Genomic DNA, 18,099 nt, shown 5'->3' on the forward strand with positions numbered 1-18,099 from the left:
GAAAATCTGAAACAAGAACAGAAAATGCTGATGGAAACAAGAGTAAATGTTTCAGATCAATGATCTTTTCTATTTTTCTCTCTATAATACCAGTAATTTTTGTATAGACTCCAGTGCAACCACTTAATTCAAGTGAAATGTTAACATCTATGACCTACAGAAGGCTATTTTAATAGTGAAGGAACAATTCAGATTGAGACGGAATCGGGTGCATGTCACCTCTGGCAGGGTTTGCAGGCTATTGCTTCCTAAAAGGCGAAACATAAGATCATGAATGGCTGTGATACTTCACTCCCAAATGAGCGCAATGCCTTTTACGCACGCTTTGAAAGGGAGAATAAAACTACACCTGTGCGAAACCCTGCAGCATCTCGTGACCCTGTGATCTCTGTCTCAGAAGCCGATGTCAGAACATCCTTCCAAAGGGTGAGCTTGCACAAGGCATCAGGGCTGATGGTGTACCTGATAGGGCACTGAAACCTGTGCTAACCAACTGGCCGGAGTACTCAAGGACATCTTCAATCTCTTACTGTTGCAGTCAGAGGTTCCCACCTGCTTCAAAAGGGCAACAATCATACCAGTGCCCAGGGTGAGCTGCCTTCATGACTATCACCCAATTACATTCACAACTACAGTGATGAAATGCTTTGAGAGGTTGGTCATGGCCAGAATCGACTCCTACCTCAGCAGGGACCTGGACCCACTGTAATTTGCCTATCACCACAATAGGTCTACAGCAGATGCAGTCTCACTGGCTCTCCACTCGGCCTTGGATCACCTGAACAATAACAATTCCAATGTCAGGCTGCTGTTTACTGATTGCAGCTCAGCATTCAACACAATCATTCCCTTATTTCTGTCAACAAGCTCCAAAACCTGGGCTGCTGTACCTCCCTCTGCAACTGGATACTTGACTTCCTCACTAGGAGACCAGAGTCAATGTGGATTGGAAACTAATCTCCTCCTGACTGACAGTCAACACTGGCTCACCTCAAAGATGCATGCTTAGCCCACCGCTCTACTCTCTCTATGCACACGACTGTGTGCACACCATTGATAAATCTGCCAATTTCACATCTATTGTTAGCAGTGTTTCAGATGGAGACAAGGAAGCATACAGGAGTGAGTTAGATCAGCTGGTTGAGATCAAATTTCAAAGTTAAAAGTACATTTATTAACAAAGATAGATAGATACTTTAGTGACCCCTAAGGAAATTATAGGGTCACAGTAGCATTACAAGTGCCCAGATATAAAGATATTAGAACAGAAGTAAGAAAGAATAAAAGTTAAGTTATCTCAAACAGTCTCACAGGAGGGGGAGTCATCGCTTCCCCATCTATAGGTTGATTCATTATAGAGCCTAATGGCTGAGGGTAAGAATGACCTCATATAGCGCTCTTTGGAGCAGCTCAGTTGTCTTAGTCTATTACTAAAAGTGCTCCTCTGTTCAGCCAAGGTGGCATGCAGAGGGTGCGAGACATTGTCCAGAATTCCCAAGATTTCCCTTAGGGTCCTTTTTTCAACCACAGCCTCTAGTGTGTCCAGTTTGTATCTAGTGTGAGCCAGCCTTTCTAATCAGTTTATTGAGCCTGTTGGCATCACCCGTGTTGATGCCATTGGCCTAGCACTCCATTGCTTAGAAGATTGTACTGGTGACAACAAACTGGTAGAACATGTGTAACCTCCAGGTTCAGCCGGCGCATTAGTCTAGGGAGACAGTCTCTGACCCCACCAAACATGTGAAATCTGAGGTGCAAAACCTCTTGTTTGTGTGGATGCTGCGTGATGCATTACCCTGTTACAAATCAGTACCACGAAATAACAGCCGGTACACCATATGCAATTAAATGATTTAGCTTTATAATTCTTAATTTGACTAAAGGGTTAGTGAAGAAAAACAAAAAGAAAACAACCCATTTTAACGAAACAGTCTAATGTGCACGTTGGAGCTCACAGTTTTCCTTCCATTGGTCCTCCATCGATTTCCCCCGGGCTTCGTCAACTCCTGGCCCCACTCCAAGTCCACTCCTTTCGGGTGTCTACAACCTCTCATTTCTGGCATTTTCTTGCTTCATTTTCCGCTGAACAAAAGACTCACATTACCTTGTCCTCAGGCACACAACAAGAAAAAAACACTCCTTTCATTGGATATCACACATTCCAATGCCCCTGTTATCTCTAGTCATAACCCAAACACTGCTGCTACAGAAAAATCATTACATTAGCAGTGCTTCTACAGAAAAACCTTAACGTTAGCAGTGAAGCCTTTTCTGGGGGGGTTACGTATGTAAAGAAGAGGCCAACATACTCCAAAGGACCTCTGTCTCCTCAGGAAGTAGAGGCGACTCTGGCCCTTCTTGTACACAGCCTCCTTGTTACTGCTCCACTGAAGTCTGTCATCCAGGTGCACCCCAGGTACTTGTAGGTCCTCACCACATCCACATACTCACCATCAATACTAAGAGGGAACAGTGCAGGCTTGGTCTTCCTAAAGTCCATCACCATCCTTTGTCTTACTGATGTTGAGCTGCAAATGATTCAGTTTGCACCGTTCGACAAAGCCCTCCACCAGGGCCCTGTATTCATCCTCCCAACCACCCTTTTACACCCATCTATTGTGGAGTTATCAGACAAATTCTGCAGATGACAGTGTTGTATCTAAAGTCTGAGGTATACAGGAAGGGGGCCAATAAAGTCCCCTGTGGGGCCCCAGTGCTGCTTATAGCCATGTCTGACACACAACTGCAGCCACAAAAATTGTGGAATGCCAGTCAGGTAGTCCATTACCCAGGATACAATGGAAGTACATATATGTCTCCATATACAACCCTGAGATTCATTTTCTTGCAGGCATTCAAAATAAATACAAAAAAGAATCAACAGAATAAATGAAAGCCCACAACAATAGCTTTGCTCTCAACATCAGGGAATTGATTGTGGACTTCAGGAAGGGGAAGTTGAAGCAACATGAACCAGTCCTCTTTGAGAGATTAGGAGTGGAAGGGGTGAGCAGGTTCAAGTTCCTGGTTTTCAACATCTCTGAAGATCTATCCTGAGCCCAACATATTGATGCAATTACAAAGAAGACACTATAGCGGCTATACTTCATCAGGAGTTTGAGGAGATTTTAGATGTCATCAAAGACTCTCGCAAATTTCTACAGGTGTACCATGGAGAGGATTTTGACTGGTTGAATCACCATCTAGAGGGGCCACTGTACAAGACTGGAAAAAAGCTGCAGAAATTTCTGTGCTCTACCAGTTCCATCATGGACACTAGCTTCCCCAGCATCAAGAACACCTTCAAAAGTCGATGCCTCAAGAAGGTGGCATCCATTATTAAGGATCTCATCATATAGGATATTCGCTCTTCTCATCGCTTCCATCAAGGAGGAGGTACATAAGCCTGAAGGCACACACCCAATGTCTCAGCAACAGCTTCTTCCCCTCTGCAAACAGATTTCTGAATGGACAATGAATCCATATACTCTGCCTTACTATTTTTGCTCTCTTTTTGCCCTACTTTGTTAAATTAATTTTATATATATTTTGTAATTTTTTAATTTTTTTATTATGTATTGTAATATATTGCTGCTGTAAAACAACAAATTTCATGACATTTGCCATTGATATTAAACCTGATTCTGATTCAGATTCTGTTTTTGTCAGTAAAGATAGAAACAGAAAATTAACATCATATCTTATTAAAGGCAGTGCTAATGAACAGATTTTTTTTCCAGGTGTTTCCAAAGTCTTCATCAAATGAAAAAGACTGGCTGTTGTAAAACCTTGTCAAAACAAATTGTGTGGAAAATATTTTATAAAACTGAGTCTATCTTTAAACATTACAGCACTTTTGCAGAACATTTTTCTTAATGGTTGCCTTAGTAGATTTTGTACCATATCAAATGGATGGTGACGGCTGCTATGTTTGATACTCTTGCAACCTAATTACAAAGGTACAATAAAGGTTAATTATATGATAATCAAAAAGAAAAATCTGCAAATGTGAGAACTCAAAAATAAAAACAGAAAATGTTGGAGACGATCAGCAAGCCAGACAGAATTCGTGATTAAAAAGACATTTGGTCAAAGAATTGGGGAAAAGGAAAAAAAAACAAGTGGTTTTTAGTGGAAGATATGCTGAGGAAGGGATGGACAAGGTGAAGGATATCGCTCTGAGAAGGTGAAGCCAAAATTGCTGAGGTAGTAAGCCACAAAAAATGTCGTCCAGTCAATGGGTTAATATGGCATTTAGACAGAATCTGAACAAAGGAACATAAAACCCATGAAATGATGGCAGTTATTAAGAGGAAGAATGCAGAAAAAGGAATGTCAGATGTGTCAAGTACACTCTATGGGACATGTTTGATAGGTCAAGCTGTACCAATGGAGAGATAAAAAATGAGTCAATATCACCAATATCACCAGTTCTGATGCAGACAATGAAAGTAAATTATCTGAGTTTGTAGAATTTGATATTTGCTCCTAAAGACTGCAATGTGCTTGGGTGGGCATTGCATTTCAAACTAGCACTGGGCCTCATGAGAACATTATATAGATAAAGTTGGAGTTGAAGTAACCAGCGACAGGAAGTCGAGGACATCCTTGTGCATTTAGTTCAGGTGTTCCTCAAAGCCAACACCCAGTCTTAGCTGCTTTCTCCAATGTACAGGAGACTGCTTTGTGAATATCACATATTGGATGAAGTTGTTCACCCAATGAATTGCTATTTCCCTTTGAAGAGCTATTTGGGTCCCTTGGTGATGGGAAAGGACAAAGACATAAGAAAGGGAGTGATTGCTGAAGGCAGAAGAAAAGACCGGGATATCCCAAAGCGAATGGTCCCTTCAAACTGCTGAATGGGGAGGGGGAAAAAAGATGTGATCTTGTTGAAGCTTACAGAAAATGTGGTATGATCCATGATATGTGACAGTTGGTAAGGGGGGGGCGGAGAACTCCAACCTTTTTCTATCCTGGAGAAGAGAGATAAAGCAGAAGATTAGGAAAGTGTTGAAGTGTAGTCCAAAGTTCAAATTTATTATCAAAACATGTATACCATATATAACCTTGAAATTCATCTTCTTTCAGACACCCACAAAGCAAAGAAACACAATACAATCTACAAAAACCACACATAACAAAGACTGACAAACATTAAATCTGCAAAAGAGGACAAATTTTGCAAATAGTAAAAAAAACTAAACAAATAATACAGAGCACATTAGCTGCAAAGACCCCAAAATTGCACCCACAACTGCGGAGTCAGTTCAGCTCTGAGACGAGTGTAGCTCAATGGCTGCAGGGCAACAACGCTCCTCAACCTAGTGAAGTGGGACCCAAGACTCCTGCGCCTCCCGCCTGATGGTAGTTGCGAGAAGAGAGGGAGACAGTGAAACTCAAGCAAATGTCACCAAACATTGGTTCATTTTCCACTCTCAGGCCTCAGCTTTAACCTGGCTCATCACTTTAATCAGCACACATTAATTGAGTTGAGCACAGGTTCATTTTCTACTCTTGGGCCTCGATGTAGCATCTGCCACCAGCGATGGCCACCCTGCTGATAGTCGTACCTCCATGCTCAAGAGTCAAGTTCTCCAAATCCTTCAGGGGATCATAAAATTGGTAGTTTGTTTAGATGCTTCAAAAGCAGCACAGTGGTGTAGAGGTTAGCACAAGGCTTTACAGTACCAGTAATCTAGGTTCAAATCCCAACATTGCCTCTAAGAAGTTTGTATGTTCTCCCCTTGACCGTGTGGGTTTCCTCTGGGTGCTCCAGTTTCCTTCCACATTCCAAAGACGTACCAGTTGGTAGGTTAATTGGTCATTGTAAATTGTCCTGTGGTTAGGCTGGGGTTAAGTTGGGGGATCGCTGGGCAGCGTGGCTCAAAGGGCCAGAAGGGACAACTCTGTGCTGTATGTTAATAAATAAATATAAACGTACATTCCTTAATGGGAAATTACAGGTGGTGGATTACAATGATTGTAGTTCAGAGGAAGTATATCTACTAGAGTACCTAGCTGTTTTGTGAGCTGCCACAAAATGCCACCAGCACCATTTTGTCCTTCTAACCAGTCATCCTTCTGCCACAGAATGGGGGAATTGCACAACCAAGTAATGCTTCTAACACTTGTCAATAGTGCAGGAAATGAAATGCTGACTGCTGTGCCAGGCATTTGTTCTAGGCATCTGTGAATAGTTCACTGCCCAATGCTGCAGAAAATCATCATACTAAAAGGCAAGGAAGTGAGACAACATATATTCAATAGCCTTTCTTAGCTCTGATTTTACTGCAAGCTATTTGCAGTTTTTCTTTCTGAAGATCCAACTTGTTATAAAGATGCCTTTGGTTATTTTAGAGGTTTCAAAATATTGTGATTTCTTTGCTCAGGAGGGGTGGTGAAAAACAGATATGTGTAACTGCAAAGCCTCATTACTACCACCTGTCTTATATTATCAGGAGTAGGTCTCATGACAGCAGCCTAGTTAATAGTAGAAAGGGTGAATTCATAAAGTCTGAATTACAATACGTTAAGTTGATTTCCACATATCACATGACAATATGAGTATTATAATAATAGCTTCTGTGTGAGATCAGCAAGTCTGGAATAACTCCAATGATGTGACATTTTCAAAGTAACTTCCCACTGGCATTCAAAGAAGCTGCCAGATCGAGAATTTTAAAATAAAAAATCAACCTGGATTCTGATTGTGAGTTTAGATTAGAAATAATTTATTCATTTTTTCTAAGTACAAAAGTGGAGAAAAGACACAAGGAAGGCATGTTTACTATTTGCTGTTTACATGGGAACAGTGGGAGTTGATTTCTCTCTACATGGGTACGTAAATTACCATAAGCAAGCACTCAGGTGCATCAAACAGTTCAGAAGGCAAATTGTGCGAATTGAGTTTACAGAAGCAAGGATGCCTTGGTGAGATCCCATGTAGAATTTCGAGCACAGTTTTTGTTTCCTTCTCTGAGGAAGGATGTTCTTCCCATGGAGGAGATGTAATGAACAGTTATTGGACTTGTTCTTGGGATAGCTGGATTGATACGTGAGGAGAGATTATTGAGGTTAGGCGTACATGCACTGAAGTATAGGAGTGGGTGAAGGTGCTCATTGGTTGATTAAAGGAGGATGGTCCCAATGGAGAATCTAAAGCCAGATGTCCCAACAGGACATGGGGTATGCCCTTAGATCAGGAGATATTGAACCTGCGGAATTCTCTACCACAGGAGACACTGGTCGCTAAATCATTAAGTATATTGAAGAATGAAGTAGGTATATTTCTTAAATCTGAAGGGATTAAGTGAATTGAGGAGAAAGGGGGAGAAGCTGTAGACAGGTACTGAAGTGGATGATCAGCCATGATTGTGCTGAATGGTGGAAATAGTTCAAAGGGCAAAATGTTTGTCTCTTGGTTTTGTTTACAGTGGTTTTATGGCTCTGACTGCTACTTCAGGCCAGGTGGCTGTTTGTAGACAATATGTAAGAAAGCATCCTAGGAGGCCATAGTAGAAGGTGATTTGGTGTGTCTGAGAAGAAGACCAACAATATCTCGAACCTACACACACCTCTGGAGACTGGATATCAATGACAAAGGTACATTGACATCCTGGCCCCCAGAAAATATCACACTCAAATCAATCTCCAGAGCTGAATAAAGACAGAAACTGTCCTTCAGTCATAGCAGTCTTGGCCCTAGTGCCTTTCTTCTCTAATGAAAGTCAGCTTTTGGTTTAAGCTGAACAGGACACTGATAACGATGGAGAGGAGTGTGCATTAGGGAGCTTCTCTCTGCTCAAGAATGAAGAGTTTGGTGTGCCATATTTCTGTTTAGGTCTGTTCACTTGCAGCATCACTTGTGCTCATACAGAGAGCAATTTGCTGACTAGCTCTTGGGGAAATGTGAGTGGTCTTACAGTACAGTGAGTTTCTTGTGGGTGACATCCCTGGGTCCTTGTGCTGATCACTGGCACCTCTCTGCTCCCTGAGGACATTAAGCTGCTTCCAAGTGGCATAACTGTGCCTTCAGATTTCCAAACTGCTCTTTTGCTCTGAAGGCACAGTTATACCACTTGTGTGGTCTCTGTCCATGTTTTCACAAACAGAAATAGTAGATGCTATGCAAGGGGATTATTACCTAATCCTTGTAAAGAAGTAGCCATGATTTATTAGTATTTGATCTCTTGGCTCTGCCAAAGCATTCGTGAGATTTCAGAGAAAGTGCCACCATGCCTTTGGGCAGGAATGGCCAACAATGCACAAATGAGGTTATGTTCTTGCATTAGTTTTGTCATGAAAGTATTCCAGTTAGGTGCACTGGCCCATTGTGATCTTAATTGTCAATATCAACCTCCTCCTCCTCCAATCCCTCTTCATTCCTGCTCCTCCATCAGCTGCATCGCCCTCCCGCTGTTGGTTTTGGTGAGTGGTAAACAGAGGACCTTTCCTCACAACCTACAGACCAAAGCAGAACAGGACTGCATTTTGTTATAACTGCGGACACTGCCGCAGAGTCGGGGTGCTCTCCAGGCAGGCAGCTGAAAGGAAACAGCAATCACACATGGGAGAGTGCACACATTCCAGGCAGTTAGGGTATCTCTCTCTCTCTCTGAGTGAAATACAATCACAAATTGTTTCAATCTTGTAAAGTCTTGATCAAAGCACAGTGATGACAATGCTCCTTGCTTACATCAGTCCACGTTTCAAGAAAGAAAATTATTGATTTAGATAAATCTTTAAGCAGCAGTATTAATTTAGTTCTAGATTATTGTAGCCAAGTCTTTACAGCAATAGGCTGCGCGTAGGGAAGGGGGATCTGTCACAACTGTGGCCACGGCCACAGAGACTGGGTGCTTTCACAGGTGGGCAGCTGAAAGAAGACGGTAAACATGTATATGAGAGTACACACATTACAGCCAGTTAGTGTTCCTTTGTAATTATATTTTGTCTTTTCCCTTTTGTTTCAGTCTTGTCAAAACACAGCGACAACAATGCTCCTTGCTTACCTTAGTCCACATTCAGAATCAGAAGCAGGTTTAATATTACTGACATATGCTGTGAAATCTGTTGTTATGCTGCAGCAGTACATTGCAATACATAATAAAAAATATAAATTTTAGTAAGTAGATCTATATTAAAATATTAAATAAGTAGTGCAAAAAGTGAAAAAAAGATAAAATAGTAAAGTAGTGTTCATGGGTTCAATGTCCATTCAGAAATCGGATGGCAGAGAGGAGGAAGCTGTTCTTGAATCTTTGAGTGTGTGCCTTCAGACTGCCGCAACACCTCCTCCCTAGCAATGAGAAGAGGGCATGTCCTGGGTGATGGGGGTCCTTAATGATGGATGCCACCTTTTTGAGACATCGCTCCTTGAAGATATCCTTGATGCTGGGAAGGCTAATGCCCATGATGGAGCTGACTGAATTTGCAATTTTCTGCAGCATATTTTAAAGATTAGGGATTTAGATAGACAGTGTTAAGAGTGCAGTATTATTTAGGGTTAGGCTACTGCTTTTGAGCATCACTGACATTAGTTTAAGGGTTTTTAGTTTGCAGCCCTGTTGCCCAGAATTTCTTCTTTTCCTTTGTTCTCAACAGTTTTTGTTAAAACTCTGACCAGTTTGTTCTGTGTCCTTGTCTCTCCCTCTGCACTTGGGCTATCACTGAACTCTTGTCACATATAAGCTATATCTAAAACTGATGGCATTGGAGGTGTATAACATTGTTTAAAGCAAAGGGGTTGCAGTTATCACAACCAATAAGATCCTTTTGCTCAGAAGGAGAGTTGTTCCTTCTTGTTCTCTCTGTCCATTGCCTGGTGAAGGACGTTCCTGTTCTAGTGGAGGGCCCTTTCATCCTTTCACTTGGTATTTTGTCCTAAGTAGTGGAGATGAATGTTGAACAACTCATTTGTTTTCCTACACTTGGTGGCCTCACAGCCTGTGTGTGTGGAATGGAAGACATTGAATATCAAAAGTGAGGTGAGAGTACAAGGCTTGGTGTTGAAAAAAGTGAGATTTATGGGGAATATGGATTTGAACCATTTGTTTTGTATGTCTTTATGACAAAATAACATTTTTTCCAGTCTACAGCTCAACTTGACATGCCTTGCTAACTCATGGCATTTCTTGCAATATTGCTTCATTGGATAGCAAATCTCTCTCCTGGAGGAGAAAACCCATAAGATTATGTAACAAATATGGGACAGCAACAAGTCATTCAGCCAATCTGCTCCATCCATGATCCACTCAAACTTCTTCACTGTAGTCTTCATTTTAATTTATTGACTAAACTGTCCCCCAATACACTTCCCTTAAATACATTAGTGGCATTTGTTTTATGGTAGAGAGTTTCACATTCTCATTGCTCTTTTGGCAAAGAAATTTCTTCTGAATTTCTAATAGATTTCTTTGTTACATTTTTATTTTAATAATCATAGTTTTGTTCTCCTCACAAAAAGAATCATTTACTCTGTATCAGTGCCATCAGAACCTCATACCATTTTAATGGCCTCGATGAAGTTAGCCTTTGGCCATTCTTTTTCTCAACAGAACATAAATCCAGTCTGTTCTCCTTTTCCAGCTGTGTATACTCTTACAATACCAGTACCATCCTTGTCGATCTTTGCTGCACTCTTTTCAGTTTAACCACATCTTTCCTACAATAGGGAAACCAAAACTCTACACAGGATTCTAAGTGCCACCTCAACAATGGCTCACACAACTGCAACATAATGCCCAGTTGTTATAATTATTGCCCTGATTGATGAAGACCAGTGCACTAAATGCCTTTGTCAACAGCTTGTCTATCTGTGATGCTGCTTTTAATAAACTATGTACTTGCACTTCTGCACCATCACAGTCCCTAGTGCCCTAACATTCACAGTAAAGTTGTACGGGATACTAGACACTTGCTTATGCATCACTGGACATGTATCCATATTGAAATCTATTTTCCACTCCTTAGCCCACATCCTAATTGATCAGGTGTCTAGTAATCTCCAATAACTTTCTTCACTATCACCACCTAATTTCATGTCATCTACAAACATACTGTTCAGGCTTTGTGCATTTGCATTGAAATCATTTATATAAATCATGAATAACAAGGCTCCCAACGCAGACCCCTATGCCCAGGGGTTGTGTGGTGAGCCCATTCCTCCACACTCTGCTCACATATGACTGCATGGCCAAACACTCGAGTAATCACATTGTCACTTTCACTGATGACATCACAATGGTGGGGCTCATCATCAACAATGATGAGATATCCTACAGAGAGGGGTTGGAAGAGCTTGAGGCCTGGTGCCAGGCAAATAACCTCTTGAACAATGTCCACAAGACAAAGGATATGATTATCGACTTCACACCCAGCTTTTCATTGATGGCAGCAGTTTTATACCTCTGGCACTGTACATCTCACATAAGGCAAAGAGTGGTTGCAGACGGGTCATATTCTGCATGGAGGTGGATCTGTTCTGGGATCCTTACTCTTCGTGATTTTTATAAATGACCTGGATGAGGAAGCGGAGTGATGGGTTAGTACATTTGCTGATGACTTAAAGGTTGAGGGTGTTGTGGATGGTGTGGAGGGCTGTCAGAGGTTACAGCAGGACATTGATAGGATGCAAAACTGGGCTGAGAAGTAACAGATGGAGTTCAACCCAGATAAGTGTGCAATGGTTCATTTTGGTAGGTCAAATATGATGGCAGTATTAATGGTAAGACTCTTGGCAGTGTGGAGGATCAGAGGGATCTTGGGGACCGAGTCCATAGGACGCTCAAAGCAGCTGCGCAGGTTGTCTCTGTGGTTAAGAAGGCATACGGTGTATTGGCCTTCATCAATCATGGAATTGAATTTAGGAGCCAAGAGGTAATGTTGCAGCTATATAGGACCCTGGTCAGCCCCCACTTGGAGTACTGTGCTAAGTTCTGGTCGCCTCACTACAGAAAGGATGTGGAAACCATAGAAAGGGTGCAGAGAAGATTTACAAGGATGTTGCCCAGATTGGGGAGCGTGCCTTATGAAAACCGGTTGAATGAACTTGGCCTTTTCTCCTTGGAGCAACGGAGGATGAGAGGTGACCTAATAGAGATGTATAAGATGATGAGAGGCATTGATTGTGTGGGTAGTCAGAGGTTTTTTCCCAGGGCTGAAATGGCTGCCACAAGAGGGCACAGGTTTAAGGTACTTGTGAGTAGGTATAGAGGAGATGTCAGGGGTAAGTTTTTTATGCAAAGAGTGGTGAATGCGTGGAATGGGCTGCCAGCAACGGTGGTGGAGGCGAATACAATAGGGTCTTTTAAGAGACTTTTTGATAGTTACATGGAGCTTAGAAAAATAGAGGGCTATATGTAACCCTAATAATTTCTAAGGTAGGGACATATTCGGCACACTTTGTGGGCCGAAGGGCCTGTATTGTGCTGTATGTTTTCTATATTTCTATAACCTTTCATGGTCTCAGAACACATCCTGCAGAATTAGGAAAGCTCACAGTTTCTCTGCTTTCTGAGGAGGCTGAAGAAAACTGCATTATGCACATCTATACTCATGTCATTTTAACAGTGTGCGGTAGAGAGCATCCTAACAAGCTGCAGCTCTGCGTGGTATGGAAAGTGTACTAGATGGATACAGAAAGGTGCTGAAAAGAACTACTAATGTCATGAAGGATCCCACCTTTCCTGTTCATGGACTGCTTGTCCCAATCCCGTCAGGGAGGAGGCTAGGTAGCATCCATACTTGGACCAACAGACTCAAAGACAGTTATTTTGCCAAAATAGTAAGGCTGATGAACATCACCACCCACTAATCCACCCCTCCACACCTCCGCCACCTTTCCTTTATCATTTCCTCTCAGAGTCACCTTACGTACAGACACTCCTGTGCCTAGCATCTCTTTATAGACATACAACTAATCTATGTATATAAGCTATTTTATGTATTTATTCTTATTTATTGTGTGTTTAAAGTTATTGTGCCCTTTATCCTATTGTGTTTTTAGCGCTGCATTTGATCCAAAGTAACAAGTATTTAATTCTCCTTTACACTTGTGTATTGGAAGTATCAAACAATCTTGAATTTTGAATTAATCCTTCTGCAGAGGAAGAGATTTATACTTTTATAGCCTTTGAAAATTATTTTTCATTTCTTTTCAGTAGTACAAAGGATTCTCAAATATTCAAATATCCTCTTATGGTGAAACTGGGGTAGTAAATTTCCAGGAATTAAACAGACATTTGATGTATTTTCCATTTTCCTTTGTTAGAAAACCAATGTCATAATGAAATGCCTCCAGTAACTTCAGCTAATTGATCACAGAACATGATAAGAAGCCATTCTGATCCTGTAACCTGACCATTCAGTAAAGTTGCTTTTTGTTTTTTTATTTCAGTAATGCCTTATAACAGTGCCCATCACTGCGTTGTGGAAGTGGAAAACTTCCTGTTTGTACTAGGAGGAGAAGACCAATGGAATCCAAATGGTAATAACAATCTGCATCGTTCTTCATATTTCACTTCAAAAGGATGCATCAATATTTTTTGGAAATAGAAATAATGGAAGTTGCATTCATTTGTCTGTTAATGTCAGTAAACTCAGAGAGTGTAATGACTGTGGAGCAAGTGGGGGAAAAGTTGTTAAAATTGAGATATTTGTGGTGTTACTTAAAGTCCAAGTTAATTTCCCTTCTCATCATAACTTTATCATTATAACAGAATTGAAAGCACTACCATACTGTTTCTCTCTACTTGACTTAACAAGAAGCAAGTTCCCAGTTGATGCAAATGGTCATTAATTCCTTTTTTTGGTAACTTCACCAGTACTATTTTGCTTTCACTTAAACTGAGGACTAATGTTCTTTCAGGGAGGGTTGCTTTTGCTAATTTAGAGAGTTTAAACTAATGTAGCAGGAATTGGGTAAAGGATTATATAAGGACCAGGTCTAATATAATAGACCTGGTCTATTCAGTCTCTCTTCATAAGACAATTCCTCCATAGATGCCAAGAGGTAATGTTGCAGCTATATAGGACCCCACCTGGAGTACTGTGCTTAGTTCTGGTCGCCTCACAACAAGAAGGATGTGGAAGCCATAGAAAGGGTGCAGAGGAGATTTACAAGGATGTTGCCTGGATTGAGGAGCATGCCTTATGAGAATAGGTTGAGTGAACTCGGCCTTTTCTCCTTGGAGTGACGGAGGATGAGAGGTGACCTGATAGAGGTGTATAAGATGATGAGAGACATTGATCGTGTGGATAGTCAGAGACTTTTTCCCAGGGTTGAAATGGTTGCCACAAGAGGACACAGGTTTAGGTGCTGGGGAGCAGGTACAGAGGAGATGTCAGGGGTAAGTTTTTTACTTAGAGAGTGGTGAGTGCATGAAATGGGCTGCTGGCAGCGATGGTGGAGGCGGATACAATAGGGTCTTTTAAGAGACTTTTGGATAGGTACATGGAACTTAGAAAAATAGAGGGCTATGGTTAAGCCTAGTAATTTCTAAGGTAGAGACATGTTCGGCACAACTTTGTGGGCTAAAGGGCCTGTATTGTGCTGTAGGTTTTCAATGTTTCTTTGTTTCTACATTTAAGACTAAAAGTTATAGATTCAGGAGTAGGATATTCAACACCTTCAGCCTGTTCTGACATTCAATAAGTTTCCCCAACCACAAAACTCTCCATCCATTACTATATTGACTAAATATCTGCCTCATATTTGAATACATTCAAGGATTTAGTCTCCACTGTTACTGGGGCTAGGAATTCCAATCAAATTCTTTGTAATGACATCTTTGGCTCTTTGCTCCTCAAAAGGGAAACAACCTCCTAGATTCTGTCCTGACAGACCCATGAAGAATCCTACAGGTTTCAATAAGATCACATCCCTTCTTTTAAATCCCGTGATTGTAGACCTGGTCTATTCAGTCTCTCTTCATAAGACAATTCCTCCATAGTCAAGATTATGTTTGTATTCCCTCTCTGAACTACAGAGTACAGTGTCATAGACAGAAAATTTAGTGAGTTGGTCATACTGTAGGTACAGAAATTAAGGAGATAACAGGCTACTGAGAAGGTTGGTAACTTCAAGAGACTCTCTGGCCATTTCTCTCTCGTACCATTTATTGTTGGGGGGAGGGGTGGGGGCATTGTCCCTTGAAGGAAAGCAGCAGCTGCCAAGTTTGTAGTGCTATGATTGACTCTGATGCACAGCAGGAGAGGGAAATGTCTTGCTAAGCAGTGGTGGTCAGTGATTTGTTAAAGAGAGGAATAGAGCCGCACTACTATGAGTGAGATCAAGACTTGAGAATGGTATGTTACCTCCTAATGTCAAGGTCAATACTGTCTCCGTCATAAGTGGGGCGTTGGTGGCGGACCCAAATGCAAGATACAGACACTGAAGTACTAGGAACAGGACTAAGTGTGTCAAAAAAGCAAGGGAAGTGGGGAAGAAACGACACTGGACAAGACACAGGCCCTGGACGAGGCTAGGATACAGGGCCTGGGCTAGGGCTAGTGGGACCTGGACGAGGAACTAGGAATTTGGAACCTGGACAAGGACTCCAAGCCAGAGACTGGACAGGGATCGGGAACCTGGGTCTTGACTCAGGCTCGGACTCCGGATCCAGGCTCAGACAAGACCTGACTACAGGACGAGAAGTGGCAATAGGACTGGACGTGAGACTCCTGGACAGGATGAGGGAACCCCAGCACTGGGCTGGGCGAGGCACATGGACAGGATGAGAACACTAAGCCTTGACTTGGTTGGGGGAGAGCAGGAATGCAGAGCCTTGGTTGAGGGAGAGCAGGAATGCAGAGCCTTGGTCGAGGGAGAGCAGGAACATGGAACACAGAACCAGGACCCCTTGGGAACAGGACTTGGGGCCGGGACTCTACACAGAGACAGGACCCCTCCTAGGGAGCAGGGCATAGGGCCGGGACTCATACACAAAACACTACGAGACAGATCTCCACTCAAGGTAGCGGCAAATGGCCGGACATACCCAACGGAGGCGAGGGCACAAAGAGACGGTTCCCAACAAAAGGTTGCGGCAAACGGACGAACCTACCTAGTGAAGGCATGGACACAGAGACGGTTCCCAACACAAGGTAGCAGCAAATGGCCAGACCTACCTAGCGAAGGCGTGGACACAGAGACAGTTCCCAACTCAAGGTAGCAGCAAATGGCCGGACCTACCTAGCAAAGGCATGGATACAGAGACGGTTCCCAACACAAGGTAGTGGCAAACGGCCAGACCTACCTAGCGAAGGCACGGACACAGAGACAGTTCCCAACTCAAGGTAGCGGCAAACAGCCAGACCTATCTAGCGAAGGCATGCACACAGAGACTTCAGAAGGAAGGGGAAGGGGAGGGAACAGTCCAGCCCCTGAAGCTGAACCTAGGAGCTGTTTATATAGCCAGCCCAAAATGGGAATCATGTGCCTCAATTAAGGCACACAACAGGACAAGGGAAAACTGGAAAATCTGGAATAAGGAACGATGGACCGGTCCATGAACCGGAATGTGGACAATGTGGACCATGACAGTCTCAATTCAAGCATTGGATATTTGGAAGGGGAAAAGAGAATAGCCAAGGTCATTGTAGAATTGGTACCAATGACAAAGAAGAAAGAGGAATAAGAGCGTGTTTAGAGAGTCATGCAGGAGTTAAAGCTCAGGACGTCTTGGGTCGTAATCTCTGGATTATTCCCTGTGCCACATGCTAGTGAGGGTAGAAGTGGAAGAGTAGGACACGTGGCTAGAGAACTGTTGCAGGAGAGAAAACTTTAGAAACCTGGATCATATGGATCACATCTGGGGCAGGTGGGACAAGAAAAACAGGTTTCACTTAAACTGAGGACTAATGTTCATTCAGGGAGGTTTGCTTTTGCTAATTTAGAAAGTTTAGACTAATGTAGCAGGAGGTGGGAAGCATAGCAGCAGTGTAGCAGGAGATATGGACAAAAGGCTGACATTGATGTGGGGGACCAAAGAGCTCATATCTGGCCTATACAACTCAATGACTGTATGACCACTTCCTTAAGTAAGGAGATCCAACTGTTGGCTATAGATTGGGTTTCACCAAAGCCTCTTAAGGTTGTGAAAACCTTCCCTTACTTTTATTCTCCAATCACCAGTTCTCTTCCCAATATAAAAAGCCAGTTTGCTAACTCTCTGGGTTCCATGGATGAGGACCGACATCCCTTCCTACTTATTTGCTCAACCTTTCACAGCCTCTGTCTATTTGTTGTAGCTTCCTCATAGATTATCATCTGTCTGCCTCCCCCCCCCCACACACACCCTCGGCATCAGGCAAGTATGCCACAGCATATTTGCTTCCTTCCTCTAAATAACTAATATATATAATTTTAACAGCAGAACAGTCTCAGCACTGATCCCTGCAGCATCTCACTAGTTATGAAGCTGAAAGTGACTGTTATCATCCCTACTTGCTACACCCTGTTGATTAGATAATCCCATATCTATGCAAATATGTTATTTCCAGTATCATGAGCTCTTAGTAACTAAGTAACCACTGCACGGTCTACCCCTAACCACTCTGGTTGATGTTTCCTCAAGTGTGTCAGACATGATCTCCCCTTCATGAAACTATGCTGATGATGCTTCATCATGTATTCTGTTTTTATCTCCCAAGAGCTGATTCTAACATTTTTCCAATAATAGATGTGAGGTTATGCAAATGGTTATCCAAATCTTGTCTTCCACTCTTGTAAATTTTCGAATCTTCTCCAGAGCCGAAAGAAATATGGAAAATACAATAAGCATCCAATGCATGGATTACCTTGGTAACCATTTCTTTCAGGAACCTTTGATGCAAACCTTCAAGTCCAAGACACCAAACAACCTGAAACCCTGTCAGTTAGCATAATAGTAATGCACCAGTGACCCTGATGGGATTTGCTTCATCACCTGTATTTTGTACTATTAATGTGTTCATAGTATCTTCCATCAGAAAGATTAATGCAAAAAGAAATTAACTCCCATGTCATTTCTGGTTTAACAGAATTATTTCTCCAGTCTCATTCTCCAGCCGATCTGTGTTCACTTTGAAGTCTCTAGTTCAATGTTTATATAAGAG

The 18,099-nt window shown here is 42.2% G+C and overlaps 1 protein-coding gene across 2 annotated transcripts in view; it reads left to right on the forward strand.

The window, feature by feature from the left end:
• Positions 1 to 18,099, forward strand: part of klhl14 (kelch-like family member 14) — a 163,949-nt gene that overhangs the window by 104,177 nt on the left and 41,673 nt on the right. For both annotated transcript variants that reach the window (XM_072260051.1, XM_072260119.1), the window contains exon 4: positions 13,400 to 13,489. In XM_072260051.1, coding sequence (XP_072116152.1) covers positions 13,400 to 13,489 — 90 coding nt within the window. The remainder of the gene's footprint in view (positions 1 to 13,399; positions 13,490 to 18,099) is intronic.

This window comes from Mobula birostris, chromosome 1 (genome assembly GCF_030028105.1).
Source record: "Mobula birostris isolate sMobBir1 chromosome 1, sMobBir1.hap1, whole genome shotgun sequence".
NCBI classification, from domain to species: Eukaryota; Metazoa; Chordata; class Chondrichthyes; order Myliobatiformes; family Myliobatidae; genus Mobula; species Mobula birostris.